General features: G+C 42.9%; 1 protein-coding gene across 3 annotated transcripts in view; it reads left to right on the top strand.

Annotated features, from left to right (window-relative positions):
• Positions 1-17,325, top strand: part of ASTN1 (astrotactin 1) — a 307,688-nt gene that overhangs the window by 139,513 nt on the left and 150,850 nt on the right. For all 3 annotated transcript variants that reach the window (XM_055377935.2, XM_055377933.2, XM_004027951.5), the window contains exons 6-8: positions 214-363; positions 1,375-1,542; positions 10,079-10,163. In XM_055377935.2, coding sequence (XP_055233910.1) covers positions 214-363; positions 1,375-1,542; positions 10,079-10,163 — 403 coding nt within the window. The remainder of the gene's footprint in view (positions 1-213; positions 364-1,374; positions 1,543-10,078; positions 10,164-17,325) is intronic.

The following is a 17,325-nucleotide window of genomic DNA, read 5'->3' on the forward strand; positions in this document are numbered from 1 at the left end:
ACCAGTTGGCCAAGTCCCCTCTGACTCCAACTGATGGCATGGTGTCTGTGAGGAAGAAGGTCACTGAGGTCATGCAGCCAGAGACAGTTCCCTCCATGGGCTAGTTTTGCCAACTGTCTCCCCTGTTTGCCAGGATGAGTGGCAAAAAGCCAAGTTGGACTCTCAATGCCAAGCTTTTTACCACCATGTATCTTGCTTTTGTCTCGCTTTCAGTGGGTTCTCCCCGAAGTCCTGTGAATAAGACCACCTTGACCCTGATCAGCATCACCAGCTGTGTGATTGGCCTCGTGTGCTCCTCTCACGTCAACTGCCCTCTCGTTGTCAAGATCACCCTGCATGTCCCTGAGCACCTGATTGCTGATGGTGAGCCTGTTCTTCTGAGGATGCGACCTTGCCCCCCAAAAAGGAAAGTTTTCTGGTTGGGCAAAGGCTAGAGAAGACAGGAGTCACTGTTACCTATTACTCTACCGGGGGAAAACCAAACTGAAATAAGTAAGGATGAGGATACAATTGTATTGCCCGTAGATGAACTTAGAATGCAGGTTAAAAAATAAACTAAAGTGATCACCTCTTCTTCTCTATGCCATCTCCCATTTTTGTTTGTTTTTAATACGTCTCTGTCTTTGAGAGAAATGCACAGCCCACTGGCTAGAGGAAGGAAGGCACCAAGACTCCCTTAGCCTTTGAAAAGGAAAAAGCTAAGTGGAGTAGTAGAGGTGTTTAAGAATTAGCCATGCTTTGGTTTTGTATGCCTGGGTGAGAAATTCCTAATTGCAGTAACTTGCTGTAAGCCTAGAACTCAGAAGTAATAATTTACTTTCATCCAGGGGGACCCCAATATAATGAGGGAGTAATATAGGTTCTGAGAGTCCCTGAATCATTTAAGCCCAGAGCACCTAATTGACTTGTTAATGTCTGTTCTCTGAGTTGCTGTAAGGCTGGAAACAGGTGGGGACTGTTCACCCAGTGTTAGAGGGCCTGCAATTCTCATAGCACGTGAAGACAGGCAGCAGCCCCTGTTCTTTGGAGGAGTGCCAGTGCCTGTGGCTGGGTCTGATGGAGCCATGCCATGGCCATCACAGGGCTCCTCTGTCCCTGTGTTCCTTAGGAACTCCCTGGAAAGACAGAATGGAGCAAGGCAGCAGGGGACTCCATGGCTGGAGAGTTCAATGTCTGGCCTCAGAGAGGTCCAAGTGATGGCCCAGCCTCTGTCTGCTGATCCCTTGCTCTGGGGCTAATGATGGGCTAGGAATGGTGAGAGTTAGGATCTCTGGTTGGTACTAATTCTCAGGTTGGGAGTTCCTTGTCTTCGGTGGCTTGTGGACGTGTGCTGTGTTGCACATATAGGCATGCTTCCTTTCTCTCACCCTGCAGGGAGCCGCTTCATCTTGCTGGAGGGGAGCCAGCTGGATGCCAGTGACTGGCTGAACCCTGCCCAAGTGGTTCTCTTCTCTCAGCAGAACTCCAGCGGACCCTGGGCCATGGACCTCTGTGCCCGGCGGCTCCTGGACCCCTGTGAACACCAATGCGACCCCGAAACTGGTAGGCGGGAGCACCGGGCAGCGGGTAACTGTCAGAGAGATCATGCCTCTTGCAGTCACTCCCTTGAAATTCAGACCATGCCTCCCAACTCCCTGTCCCACTGCCATCTCGAGCCTAGACCATGCGGACTGCCTGCATGTGGTTGGGCCGCAGAGCTTATTGGCTAAAACTGTGGTCATTTTCTGGCAGAAGACTTGGAAGGATACTAACTGTAGTCCCAAGCCAGAAAACTCAGTTTTAGGATGACTTCCATAACCCATTTATCCCATAGTCAGGGGATATTTAAGTACTGGGGCTAGACATTTTATGATGATAAAATTAATGCATGTTTATTGTAGAAAACTTTTTAAAAATTAGAAAAGTTTATAGAAGAAAATGATAATCATCAATATTTCTATCTCCTGGATAAGTCACTTTTAAAATTTTAATGTCCTCCCTTCCAGTCTCTTTACTATGCATGATTTTTAAGGGCTTCCTAGAAGCATACTGAGTCTAGTAGAGTTCTCCTGCTTTTTTCACTTAACATTCCATCATAACTTTTCCAGAATCATTAAATAATCCTCAAACACATAATTTTAATGGCCATTTGGTATTCCATTGTATGTCTATATCATAGCTCATTTAAACAGTCCCCTATTATTTGACATTTAGGATGCTTTAAATTTTTAATTTTTATAAATACTATTAAAATGAACATCTTTACACATAAATGCTGGACACATTTGAAGTTATTTTCTTCAGATAAATCTTAGTGAGAGAGTACTGGGTCAAAGAGTAGGAACGTCTTCAAGTCTGTTATACTATCAAATGGAGCTGGGGTTTCCCTGAGGGAGGGTTCAAATTCTAGTGTGGCATGAACTAGAGCTCTCCCATTGCTCCTTGGGTTCCAACAAAGCCAGGAGCATCGATCTCTTATTTCAGTTTGCTTTGCACTTTCACTGAAGAAGACATTCACCTACAGTAGTCTCTATGATGGCTTGTTTTTGGTAAATTGAGTACCACAAATAGATCCTTCCCAAAGTAGTATGATCCCTTAGAGCAAAGGAAAGCGTTAAAGTGATATCTAAGATTCCCAAGCTAAACGTTGCTGGAGTTGGGGCCCAACCCCTGAAGCTTTTTGTACAGCATGTGCAGCCACCCCCCGCCAACCCCCTCTACCCCAGCCCACCACACTCGCATCTTCTTCAGGTGCTGAGGTAGAGAGATCTTAATAGAGGATGAATCTAAGATATCTAGCCCTTACTTCTGTTATAATCTATGACTAGATCCCTTTGGGAGAGTAGCAGGTAACTGAAACGTCTAAAACTCACCATCTTAGGTGTTAAAGTTGTTTTATGTGGGCCCATCACAGAGATTCTAGGCCCCCATATGGAGGAGAAAGTACAACATTTTAAACATCTGAAGTCTAAGACTGTGCTTACTTGCTGCTCCTCCCACGCTGTCAGGCAAACACCAAACCAAACAGATGGGCTGTGTACCATGCCCAAAAGCTAGTATGCTTGGGAGAAATTAAAAAGAGCTAATCTCAGAGGTGGGGGCTCTCCATGCAACTGAGCTAGTCTCTGGTACCCTAGTTCTCCAGCTGGCTTGGATTGGAAGGATTTGGGACAATCTCAGTTGTTAAACTCACTTCTGAGAGAAGCTTGATCCCCGGGGGGAGCTTTGGATGCTCCTACTTGGATTTTAAGGAAAAGGAAGCACACCTTCAGTTACATGTGAAAAGAAGGGATTGGTGCTTTAGGCTTGGAGGGGTCTCAATGATAAACTGCCTCTATGCTTTACATTCACATTTGAATTCCTTAAGAAGTTACACGATTTGCCCAAAGTCCCACAGCTACCTAAAGCAGAGTCTGTGTTTTATTTATCATGAAATCTGCAAAGGTGGGATTATAAAGGGTTGCTTAATTTCCCCAGACATGTCAGATCCAACATCGTTGTCATTCAAAACTATTTAAAAAACAACCATTACTAAGCATTACTGTTCCATGTGCCAGGAAGCTGCTTGTCTACAGCAAAGCTCTCCCATCAACTCTTCAGTCCCTTCCAGATGTCTCATTTCTAATCCCTGCTGAAAATGACTTTGGGAAGCCCCTCCCCTGCTAATAGCTTCTCAGTGTCTGTGACAATGAATGAATTTCCAATTGGAAAGACACAGAGGAAGACTAAAAATAATCTCCCAAACCCCAAGACAAAACTAAGGTGCAGCATCTTCATTTTGGATAGCAGCTGAGAAACAATACTGCAAAGACTCTCATTTTCATGAATGCTGGAATTGGAAAGCATTGGTGATGTGGTCATCCCACATGCTCATCAGTAAGAAACTTTATCGCCTCCCACACTCCATCCCAGAGCCTTTCTCCAAAGAGCTGAGTGTGGGAATTGGCTTCAAGTCAAGTCGACGTTATTTTTGAAATCCTCTAGCTAGCTTACTTGGAAATGTCATAGTGTTGGGACATGTGCTTTCCCAGCCATACTGAGGGGTCTGCCCATATGGATGCATGGAGCTGTGCAGTGCACTTGTGTACTTTTACACACACACACACACACAAACACACAAACACAGATGCTCAGTCACTGCAAAGGAGCAGCCTCCTGGTGCCAGAGCTCTCCTCAGGCATCCTTCCTAAGAGCATCCCCAAGTGAGTCTCTGTTTACCTGTCACCTGCACCATGCTTCAGAACACCAGGTATGAGAGACACAATAATGCACTCCCAAAAATGTCCACATTCTCATCTCCAGGACCTGTGAATGTGTCATGTTACATGGCAAAGGAGAGTTAGTGATGCATATGGAATGGAGGTTGCTAAACAACTGGCTTTAAAACAGGGAGATTTGGGGGGAAGATTATCTGAGTGGTCAAAATGTAATCACAAGCATTCTTAGAAGTGAAATAGGGAGGCAGAAAAGGAGGTCAGAGTGAGGTGATGTGAGGAGGACTCAAGCAGCCATTACAGACTTTGAATATGGAGGAAGGAGGCATGAGCCAAGGAATGTCAGCAGCCTCTAGAAGCTGGAAAAGGCAAGAACACAGAAAACAGATTCTCCCGGGTGCCTCCAGAAGGCAACATAGCTCTATAGACGCCTTGATTTTAGCCCAGTGAAACTCATGTTAAACTTCTGGTAAGATAATAAATGTATGTTGTTTTAAACCACTTTCTTTGTGGTATGTTTTTACTGTAGGAATAGAAAACTTATACACTGAGGAAGGAGAGAAAAGATAGGCCAGGCGTGGCAGCTCACACCTATAATCCCAGCACTTTGGGAGGCTAAGGGAGGCAGATTGCTTGAGCCCAGGAATTCAAGATCAGCCTGGACAACATGGCATAAACCCCATCTCTGATAAAAATACAAAAAATTAAACAGGCATGGTGGTGCAACACCTGTAGTTCTAGCTACTCAGGAGGCTGAGGCAAAAGGATTGCCTGAGTCTGGGAGGTCAAGGCTGCAGTGAGCCGAGATTGCACCATTGCACTCCAGCCACAGTGACAGAATGAGACCCTGTCTCAAATAAATAAATAAATAGAATAAAAAGAAAATACAAAAATAGAAAGAAAAAGCATTGTTTTGCTCCCTCTTTATATCCTCCTTGTGCAATTTATAGACTTTTCAAAGATGTATCAGGAATCTATGGAAGAACTGGAGCTGGAGAATACTTGCTGATCTGTTTTTCATTCCAGCCTCCCTCTGTATTTCTATTCTAGCAACATGCTACCTGGGAGGGATGTAATATACCTAGAGCACTCAGCCCAATGCATGGGATATACTTAGCACTAGCAACTATTCTTAAGATCATCAAGTGCCCAAAGGCTTTCCAATTTGAACTTGGATGCACTTGAGAAATGGTAGGCTGGTACCCCAAGGTATGCCTGCCATTCCCAATCTTCTGCTGAGCACTGTGACCTCTTCTAACAGTTCTCATTCTATAACAATTTATGTTTTTATCATTTGGCTGTCTGGTAATTCAGCATGCATGTAAATTAGGTTCATTGCATTGACAATTTCAGAAAGCCTACTGTGTGCCCTTCCAGGTCAGGGGAGACCAGTGGGAAATACCTAGGAAAAAAATGGTTTTCGGTAAAAATAAGGATAGGCGATGTTTGAGAGCTCACTGTGTGTCAAGCATTGTGCTTTACTTAGATTACATAATTGGAGCTTCACTGTAACACTATGAAGTAGATGGTACTCTTATTCCCATTTTACAGAGTTGTTGACTTATCTGCCCAAGATCACTTACCTAGTTAATGACCTAGCTGGACTTCAAACTCAGGCTGCCTGACTCAGAACTCACACTCCTGACCATTATTCAAACCTGTCCCCACTGCTCAAGCTGCAGGAAAGGAACTAAGACAGAAGGCTTAGAATTGTTTCACTTCTATGTGGCTGCAGCAGAGCCCCAGCCCCCTGATGCTTTGCTGTTAGCCCCCTTTGCCAACTGCACCCTGACATTCTCTCCCATATGTCCCCAGGTTTGTAACCCCAGGTGTGCCTCTGGTTAAGTGGGGCTAACAGCAAAACACTAGGGCTGCATGGCTTAATGCTCCCTGGATCCAGCCAGAGGTTGACTTTCCCTGTGCTTTGCAAGGGTTTTTTTGTTATGGTTGTATGTTTGTTTGATTGTTTTGGTTTTGTGTTTTTGATGGAGACACAGACTACCTGGTTTCAGTGACCTTTCTCTTTCCTCTCTCCCTGGCCTTCGTTCTGCCATATGGACAGCTGTGGAGGCTTCACACACCTGCTTTATTTCACAGCCCCCATCAATCCTGGCCACAGACCCCTCATTGCCCTTTTCAAGATATGTAGCTTTTATGGTTCTGCAAGGAGCATAGGCTTCCCAGCTAAATTAAGTTTTAATCTTTATCCAAGACGTTCACTGAAATCTCTTCTGTCCCAGGTCTTTCCATAGGCCAGACCCAACCATGTGGAAATGTGTAAACCTGTTGAGGGGCATGCGACCCACTTCCCAGACTCAAACCAGCTGCCCTCTTCTTTGCTTGCTCTGAACCGCTGTCTCTCTCTCTAACCTTCCCTGTTTTTGTTTGTTGGTTGGTTGGTTGGTTGGTTGGTTGGTTGGTTGGTTGGTTTGGATTTTTACCTAATTTGGCAGGGTAGCTCAGTCCCGATTTTGTTCCTGATACCTGGATTGCTAACACATGCTACACTCCGTTCTGTAACTCCATTAAAGCACCTTCCTTTAGGATGTTCTTTTGGCACACTTCCCTCTGACTCCCTTCCCAGAGTTGCTTGGGGCTATTTGACCCTGGACTTGCCTCCTTTCTGATGTCTCTGCTGGGAAGGGAGATCAAACAATTAGATAATACCCAAGTCAGATATCTTACAAAGATTTCCCTTTTTAGAAGGAGCACACCCAATTTTATTTCATAAAAGCCAACCCCTTCCTGAAGCATAGAAGCGGTTGAGGGCATTTGGCCTTGATCTGCATTTTCCTCATGGAGAACTTATGGTGAGCCCAGCCATGTCTAAGGACCCCTAGCTTCAAGGTTTTTCTTTAATCTTTGAATGAGATTTATGCCTCAGTCCTTCAGCTGTAGAATGGGAAGTGACCAAAAGCACTGTCCATCATCCAAGGTACCTCGAGGCGTCTACTGTCAGGGTACCAAGCACAGATCAAGTGCAGCTGTCTCCAGACCCTGCACCAACTACCTTTCAGGGCCTTTTCTTTTTCACCGTGTGGTTGCATGAGTGCTCCTGCAGGGCACACTCTATCTGGCTGGGCTCTCCTCCGTACCATGACACGTCTCTCCGTTGGAGTCCTATGTACACCACCATGGAGTCGGCGCCTCATGCGTTCCCACCATCTGTCACAGCAGATGCAGAGACTGTAACACTTCTAGCTTAGGAGGGCATCCAACACCCTTGTGGGGTCTTTAAAATTCACAGCTAACAGTCGGAGCCTGTGCTTTCACGAAACCCCTCTTAAAGTCAAGATTTAGCAGTTGGTTGCCATAGCAACTTTCCCCATCAAGTCTGAAATCCTTTCGTTGGAGATGGCCAAACTGGTTTTGTGGAGGAATACAGACGAGGAATGCTTGGTGGGTTCCAGAAATGAGGATCCTGTGAGAGGCAAATTTTGGAGATCCCCAAAATCTAGCATGATGTGTTTGAAAATTTCTCTGTTTCTTGGACTTTGGGCTGCGTCTGCCATTATGTGGAGGAAAGCTTTATTGGTTGTCGGCAGTATGTCCCCACATTGTAATGAGTGACGGAAGCCTCATAAGGAGATAATGACTACGAAGGCAATTTGAGAAGGTAAATGTGCTATACAAATGGTAGGTATTGCTGTCATTAGGAAAATAAGGCTCGGCTTGAACTCTGAGTTGTTACTGCATTTATTTTTACATGTTTTGTGGTAACTAGATATCAAATGTGGAAGAGAACTCCCATTTTTGTCAATCCCTAATTCTAGGCAAGGCATCTAGCCGAGACCATTCTAAGAGTCAGAGTGATGGCTTTGACAAACTCCTAAGGTTACTTCCTGCTTCTAAATATGCCCATGGCTAATTGTCCACAGAAGGACAACCAGGAGAGTGTCTTTCCCGAAAGGAAAAGTATATTTGAGACCTTGACCTATTAATTGGCTTACATATCTGCATCTTGGGGGTGAGGTGTAAATATCTGTAAATATAGGGCAAATCCTTTAATTAATTTATTTTCTACTGCACAGTATTTGTCAAAGACCTACTCATATGGGGGAAGACTAACCTCGTTCCTTGTTTCTGCCCTATGTATCTTATAGTCTAGCATCCGTGCTTTCTTTGGAATTGAGAAGGTGTGAAGCCTTCTCAATGAAGCCAGGCTCCTGGTACTCTCTTCTTTTGCCCTCCCCAGTAGTTGCCTTCTTTATCTTTCCTTTTATCAAATAAACAGCCTTCATCCACAAACCTTATCATCAACCATCTAATTTAAAGCTGTGTTTTTCTATTTTTGGCTCAGAGCTCCCTGACCATTTCTAGATATAGCTCAGTACCACTGAAGCCAATAAACTTGAACCTACTGTGGATCCAGCCCATGTAGAAGCCAGAATTCATCATGCAGGAGACAATGTCCTGATCAAATACTCCCTGTGGTTTTTTTTTTTTTTTTAAATGAAGAGGTTTTCACTCTGCTTCTCAGAATATTGAGCTGAACTGCTGTGGGGGACAAAAATGGTGTGATCTGGTAGTGAGGCTCTGATGGACAGCCACTTGTAGGTCAATCTTGAAATGAATGGCTAAGCTAAGATGCTAAAGTAAGCTCTTGCTCAGGCCCTATCCAATACCTTCCCCCTTAACTGTGAGGCCCCTTCACTTCATTTTTACTGGATTTTATCTTCAGAAAGAGAAAATAGCACTCAAAGCTATTATTCTATTTATATCATCTTAAAGTATTTCTTTCTGGAGAGATAAAGAAATGGTATGCCCATCATTTCACTAGGGCATGGCACCTTTGTTATTTACAAATTTTGGAAAGTCACACTTTGTTCTTTCACAAGGTATAAATTAAGCAGACATTTAAATAGTAGGAACTAGTGTTGTAGTGTAACTGGCCTCAGTAGTTTGGGCTACATCTCATTGCATAAAGAATTATTAACATAATGAAGCAGCAACAATTTTCTTCAAAATCAGTAGTAAATAGAGCAATGATTCTTAATCTTTTGGGGATCTTGGATTTACTTGTAAATCAGATGAATGTTATGGGACCCTGCCTCAAAAAAATGCATATACGCACATATACAGTTTTGCATGAAATTCCAGAAGATTCATGGGTCCCTTGGTATACTAATGGAATAACAAATTATAATGAAATGTAGTGATATCCTAAACAAATGTGGAATTGTAGATGATTCTTGTGGTGACCCACTCCCAGATAATTAATCATTTTTACTTAAAAGCTAAAACCCAGAGTTCCTTTAAAACCATAATAGATGTAAGAGGCCTCCTGTGCATATAGTAGTTGTTCTATGAGCTAGCAGCCTGGCATGGTGGGAGAAAAAGGTCTGGAGTCAGACAGACGTAGGCTCAAACATTAACTTTGTCACTTACAAGCTGTCTACAAGCCTTCAATTTTCTCAAGGCTGTTTTTCCCATTAGCATAACATAGCCAATAATACCTACTTTCCAAGATTCCTAGAAATATTTGGTGAAATAATTCACTTATGCAGTCTTTAAACATTATTTTTCATCTACTATGTGCCTTGTAGTATACCGGGCATTGAGAAAATAAAGATGAAAAAGTCCTTTTCCTCAAAGAATTGTTGGTCTTTGTGCTTACAGAGCATATATAATAGATGCTTTCTAAATACTAGATTCCTCTTCTATGAAAAGTATCACACACTGGAGAATGGAGAGATTGGTTGGAGTATTCATTTATGTGAGTGGTGGAGAGGGGAGTATATGACATAATGGAACTTACTGTCTCATTCATGCTAATACCAGAGTAAGAGTTTACCCTGACTGTTTCATGTTAATTTTTACAAACAACAGACATGTTAATCAATTCCTTCATGTTTCTCTTTCTTCCTCCTTACCCTGCTTCTAAGGGGAATGCCTCTGCTATGAAGGCTACATGAAGGATCCAGTACATAAGCACCTTTGCATTCGGAACGAATGGGGGACAAACCAGGGGTAAGTGAGGGCGTGACGACTTAGCTGGTTCCCACATATCACTGCTCCTTACACAGACATGACGTGGAGCAACTGCATGGAGAGGAATAGAGCTAAAGGGTGGCTATATTCTGAACAGCAAATGGGTAAAAATGTCACTATGCCTTTCCATATTTATACCATTCCAGTGACGTCCATATCATCTTTTTCTCCATTTACGAGCCTCTGACTCGCAGCCCTGCAGCTTCCAGCTGGGATCTGAAAATCAAGCTGTCCCTCTCTTCCTTTTCACACCACCACCAGCCATGAGGATTCCACAGGCAGAATTTAGCTGATGATTTTGTTGGAGACACATGAAGCCACAGAGACTCCAATGTAGCTCTCCCAGAGCCTGATGAGCTTTGCAAGACTGACATGAGTGGAAATTTGTTTTCACCAGGACTGTCAGCAGGGGTGACATACAGAGACTCAGGAAGTACTCTGTATTGAATAAGAGAGTATTTTTGCTTGATCCCCAATTACCATTTCCCAATGAGACTTTTGTTTTCCCCTAGACACAAACGAGTGGGACAAAGTAGTTATCTCATGTATTCCTTTTTTGTTTTTATTTTTTACATTTTGGAATGTTTTATTGGGATAAAAAATATATGACATACAATGTGTCATTTAACCATTTTTAAGTATACAATTCAGTGGCATTAAGTAAATTCACATTATGCAAGCATCCCACTATTCACTTTCTATTGCCTTTTTTTTTTTTAATTGAGACATTGTCTTGCTTTGTTGCCCAGGCTGGAGTGTAGTGGCATGATCATAGCTCACAGTAACATCCAACTCCTGGCCTCAAGCCTTCCTCCCACCTCAGCCTCCCAAAGTGCTGGGATTACTGGCATGAGCCACTGTGTCCTGCCCTCTATTACTTTTTAAAAGCAACTTTTTAGTTTCCTTTAGATGTTGAGAGTTTACTTTCTGCATTGGCTGGGTCCTGAAGGAGGGTGGGAGGAGAAGGGGATCAATAAATGCGAACTAATAATAGCAATCAATGGAACAGGAAAAACTAGAAAGAAATCAAGGCAAAAGCCATCTCAGAATGGTTGCTTGGATTGCAAATTAGATATGTGTTTGCAGCTTGACAGGTGGAAAAAAGAAACCAATGTCATTTCAGACATCGCCATGGAGGACTCACATCCCTGAGGTCAATGATCTGCCCCTTCCGTGTAATTCTGATGAGACCAAACCTAGAATATTGAATGTAGTTCTGGACTCTCAAAGCAATAAATATGGTGACAAATGGGTGAGCATTTGGAGAAGAGCAATAAAAATGATTGAAGAGCCCAAGGGAGTGATTTATGATAAAGGGATAGAAGAACTCAACTCTGAGAACTTAGCCAGCTGATGACTAAGTCAAGGCATGATAGATGCCCATAGATGTTAGGAGAGGGCAAATGTTCTGGGACAGGTTGAAGTTGAGGGATAAGGACAAGAGAAAATGCAGTTGGGGAAAGGAAATCTGAGTCACAGGTCAGAAAACTTGGGGAAGTCAAAACGCCATGAAGTTTTTCTGTTCGTGAAAATGAAGGATTGCTCAGTTTTGGCAGAATTTGAGATCATATCACAGAAAGAGCCCACAAATTTTAGAGGAAGGTATTTGTAGAAGGGCAGCTACATATGAGGCAGCCTGTTATTGAAAGATTGGGGAGAAGGGCAGAAGGTTTGGCTGATAGATGTGCAGTGGGATATGAATGAGTAATACCACTGGCTATTTACATTCTATGGAGTCCCCTTACCATCTTTGCCTCTGAAATGTTTGCATAGTTTCTGGGGATCCAAAATTTTAGCTAATGGGATGGCTAAGAATTGCAGTGGACTGTGGTTCTTACTGATTAAAATAGTGTAAAAAGTGATGGATAACCAATCTCTGTCTCTTAGCTGCTGACTTGCTGCTGGAGAAAACAATGACAAAATATTTCACTTCTGCCCTGAGTGATCCAGGCTGGCTCGCTGTAGTGATTGGATTTAGTGGTTAATCACTCAAGCCTCCACATCTCTAGCCTTGTAGACAGATCATGTGAGGATGGGCCTGACTTCACTTGATAATTGCATAAGCCTTCATCATTCCCTCTGGCTGTATGTAGAGACAGTCTTAGGATGTAGACAAGAGTCTCAGGGGAAATGTTTGAGGTCCCAGCATAAGTGTCATTTAAAACAAGACAGGCTAAAGCAGTGAGTTATAGACTGACAGAAACATTAGCCCCAGGAAATAGACAAGAAGACCTAATCTGTCATTTCCATCTTTAATTTCCATTATTCTATGATCATCACTGTCTATGAGGTCTCATTTTGGACACTAATAAAATAATGGAGCAACTGTTAGGAGGAGGAAAAAAGTGACTACCTTGAGGATAATGGAACCAGGAGTGATAAGCAGTGTGAGTTTATATGTACTCAGTATTAAAAAAGCGCCAGACAAATGACTGTACTTTTCTTCATAAAATGACAAGGTAAGTGAAAAGTATAAGATGCCATACATCTTGATTTAAATCAGGGATCCGATGCCATGTTTCTTTAAATGATTCTCACAAAATTAATCGAAATTTGTTTGAACATGAAGACTGTCACTCGAATTGAAAACTGTCTGACAGATTGCCAACTAATGATACATATTGGGGTAGTATGGAAAAATCAATGGTATGTCTGATTTTCCTGAATATTTTATTTAATTCTCCTGAAGTGGAGGTAAGCAACCCATGTGTGAATGTTTTTCACTTCATATTCTTGTATTGCATACATTAAAATAGCTGAACATTCCTTTGAAGTAGAACAACCAAATCCTAGGCCAAGTAGTTAAAACAAATTCTTTAGTGAAATATCAAGGTCAATGTACCAGGAGAAAAGTAGCAATAAGCCTTTATGACTTTCAGACAAGGAAGAAAATTGATCAAGGACACTAATGTAAGAAGTTACAAATTGATTTTTTTTTTTGAGGTGGAGGAGTGGCACCTGCAACTTTACCCAGCCTCTGCCTCCTTCTAGTTACCTGGTCCTGAATGTGCATGTGTGTGTTTGTGTGTGTGCACGCATGTGTGTGCATGTGTGTATGCATGTGTGTGGTGTATGTGTGTGTGTGCGTGCATGTGTGTGTGTGGTGTGTGTGTGTGAGAGTGGTGCCTGTGCATTATGTGTGCACATGTGGTATATGTGTGATTGTATGGTGTGTGTGTGTATGTGCATGACAGGAAGCCAGTTTGTTTATAGTAATTCTCTCACCACTCCATCATTTATTCTCCCACTCATTTGTGTTTTCAACAGATATTCACCCCATTACCTATTGTGGTCCAGGGTATGCCAGGTTGTTATTTATAGAAGAAGATGTGGTTCCTGCTCTGGAAGAACTAACATTCTACGTAGACAGTTGAAAGAGTAACAAGTAATTGCAATGAAATCTAATACTTATTAAAATAAAGATGTGAGCGAAAGTCTGTGGGATTGAAATTTAAGGGGTGACTTATGTGAGGTCAAAAATATGGAATAGGGTTTCATGGAGAATTTGGATTGTGAATTGTTCTACTTGCCAGATAACAAAGGTCATTCTAAGCAAAGGGAACCAGCATGCAGAAAGGTACAGAGACATGAGAAACATGGTTTTTTCAGGAATGGTAAATAAAAAGCTCAATGTAGCATAAGAATTCACTTTACAGAGAGAGGATAAGAGGCTGGTAAGGTGGCAAAAGACTAGATAGCAAAGAGGTCTTGTTTACTGAGGCTGTGGACATTAAAGCTCCCATACTAGACCCGCTAGCAGGAGGGAGGGAGACGTTCCAGGTGTACTCTCACTACACTTTACTTTTTTGGGACTTTTTGTATTAAATTTAAACGATCCTAAAAAGCAAAGAAACAAACACGAAACCTCTTGGGGTTAGCTAGACTTTTATCTATTTGGATTATCTCAGTAAAACATATTCCTAAAATTATCCTGTAGATAAAAGTCAAGACCAAACAGCCAAGAACGGCAGAGAATTGGAGACCATATGCAGAAAGCATGTGAATCGAGGAGGTTGCAATCATTTCCTGGTGACTCCAATTCTGCCACAATTGCTCAGGCAGAAATGAGGCAGGTTGAAACATTTGTGTGTTGGTCTTAGTGGTGAAGCTAGTCACTTCAGCTCAGCCAGGTGACAGGGTCCAGATGGCAAATTACAAGATCATTGAATTCAGTGCACAAGAAGGTCCTATTCACTAAGAGTCAAAATAGCTTCAGAAAGATTTAAACAAAGTCACAGATGACAGATTTCTAATGGGTTATTAAAAGAACATGGAATGTTTGAGGTTACAGCCTTGGTCTTTGAGGTTGGCAACAAAATCAATCATTCCCTGCCACAACATCCCTTGTGACCCTGCTGTCAGGCACAGGACCCAGGGTGGACAGGTCTTACCCCTGCACAGTGGCTTACCTTGTCTTCTGTCTCCCCTGTATGAATTCACTGAATAACTCCTTGGCCTGCTATCCCTGTGGCTGCATAGACACAGCCGGGGACTATTAAAGTCTGTGTTTGATATTTGTTTGCTAGGACAACAAGGACAAATTGGAAATTTTCACAGAAGAGAATTGAAAACAATAAACGAGGGTAGAGGAGGCAAGAGAGATTGATTTACATGAAAATATTAGAGGAGGAAAAACAGATTTATGTAGCTACTTTGGAAATGATTATGAAAGACTATAATCATGTTTTTTTTGTTAAATTAAAAGTACACCCAAGGGCCTCTAGATACAATTTTCAGAAGATTACAATTAGGTTAAATTCATGCATGTGAGGATTCCCAGTAAATAATAGCCTGATTTCTTATTCTGGCATCTCAGATACAGAGGGCAACACCAAGGAGATTCCCCACTAGAGAGATATAAAATATCACTAGATTTCAATGCTGAAGGATGGAGACAGAGCGATCATTCATGAGATGGGAAGTGACCTGCTGTGGAAAATGAACAGGTGTTTCTCCAAGGTGTTAGAAGCTGTTGTCAGGAATGGTCCTGCCCATCAGAGTACTTCTTCCTTACACTGCCTGCTCTGGAGGCAATGCACTTACCGTGACATGCCAAGTAGGTGCACACAGGCACACACACATTCACTTACTCATACATGGCCCATGCTGCCTTAATATGTCATTCTCATTGTCCCAGGTGCATACTGTCTTCCCTTCTATTTCTGCAACTTCTTCCTACTTCTCACCCGCTCAGGAGTGACTGCTTAGGGAATCTATATCTTTATAAGCAGCAAATGTCCCAAACCATAGGAGCCAGTTCCCACTTGAAGCCAAGAATGAGGACTGTGTTCATCATGACTGGCCTCAGCTCCTCTGTCTTGCTCAAAACATGTCCTTGACAGGAGGTGTTTTTATTTTGTCCTGCCTGAAGGATGTCATTCTTAACAGTTCCTTAGAGACCACTAAAAGGACAAAGACCACATCTGGTGGAGAGGATACCTTTGCCTCTGAGTTCTAGGATGAGGTGAGACCAACCTTCACTAATTATTCAAAAAGATCCAAAATCAATCCTGACTTCTCCTGTCCACCTAAAACTGAGCAAGAACCTCCTCTCAGCTGTCATCAAAGTGTAAATGCTTAGACCATCTTAGGGCAGTGACTGGCATGTTGAGCTGTAGCTGTGATTCCAAGCCCAGGTCTTAGGCCATGTCTTGTTTCTTTGACCAGCCCAAAGTCTTTTCCAAGGTGACTCAGGTGGGGTCAGACAGTCTGCTGTGACATACGAAATTTCTGACTCTTTGCCTATTTCTAGCTCATCATCTGGCTGTTACTTCTCCCATCCCTTTGCTGGTTTCCATGTCACTGCTGTCCCGTTCACCTTCATCCGACCCCTCAAACAAGATTTGCTGGCCAGACTGTGGCTGTTTCTTTATCTCTGGGTGCCCTCGTTTCCTGCCCTCCAGCCCAGACTTCATTGTCTGTGCCCAGCTTCTGTCATTGCTTTGCCATCCACAAATGGGATTATCTTCCCATTAGCTCTCTTTTAATTCTTCTTCCTCTCTCTCTCTCTCTCATCATTATCACTTATTGCTAATAAGGGTTTCCAGCATATTCATTCAGCAGTTTATTTTATTCATCCTCCTACTTCTCCTCTTCCTCCTCCTCCTCCTTCTTCTTCTCTTCCTCCTCCTTCTTCTTCTCTTCCTCCTCCTTCTTCTTTCTCTCTCTTCCTCCCTCTCTTGCTCTTCCTCTCCCTCTCTCTCTTCCTCTCCCTCTTCCTATCTCCCTCTCTCTCTTCCTATCTCTCTCTCTCTCTCTTCCTATCTCCCTCTCTCTCTTCCTCTCCTTCTCTCTCTCTCTTCTTCTCCCTCTCCCTCTTCCTCTCTGTCTTCCTCTCCACCCCCCTTCCTCTCCTCTCTCTCTCTCTTCCTCCCTTCCTCTCTCTCTTACTTTTATCTTCTCCTCTTCCCCTAGGAGTCAATGAAAATGCAACTACCTTTTCTCTTACGTTTTTCTGTGTCCAACAGACCAAAGGGGCTCTTGGAATTAAGCCTAAAGTTCTGTTTCTTCTCTATAGAGGTGCCCTGCTGAAACCTGATTCTAGCAGAAACATTGTCCCTTAAAAGGAAAAAAACAAAAAAACCCTTCCTTGGGTGAGCAGGCAGGAACTGAGTGCTTGAAAGTAAATCTCCATCTACCAGGATTTCCTCCACAGACAGACTTAACAGAATCATCCCCTCCAGTTGGCTTGGGAAACTCTGCACCTCCTTCTCAGGGATTTTCTCAAGCGAAAACATATAACTTGACCGATTTTTCACCAAACCCTTGTGGTCAGCCAGCTGAATACAGTGATACACTGTTCTTTGTAGAGGACATCAGGCTAAGAGGACATCTCTCCAGCAATGGCAGGCTAAAACCCAACCCATGCTTGCTAAGACAAGCCAACTCTGAGAGGAAGGGCACATCTGTCCAGATGGGTACTTTTTTCTAATTTACACAAAGGCCTTTGATGAACTAGTGCTGAGCTGTGGTCATTTTGAATGATGCCCTTTGCTCCCCTCTTAGAGGCAATTGTAACCTTGGTTACTCAGGATGATAAAAGAACAAAATGTGCCCTAATGAGTGACTCGTGCATGCCGGTTCATAGAGCAGCTACCTAAGTATCTTCTGATTTCAGACGTCTACCCCCAGAGATTTAAAT

The sequence above is a fragment of the Gorilla gorilla genome, chromosome 1, assembly GCF_029281585.2.
Source record: "Gorilla gorilla gorilla isolate KB3781 chromosome 1, NHGRI_mGorGor1-v2.1_pri, whole genome shotgun sequence".
NCBI lineage: Eukaryota > Metazoa > Chordata > Mammalia > Primates > Hominidae > Gorilla > Gorilla gorilla.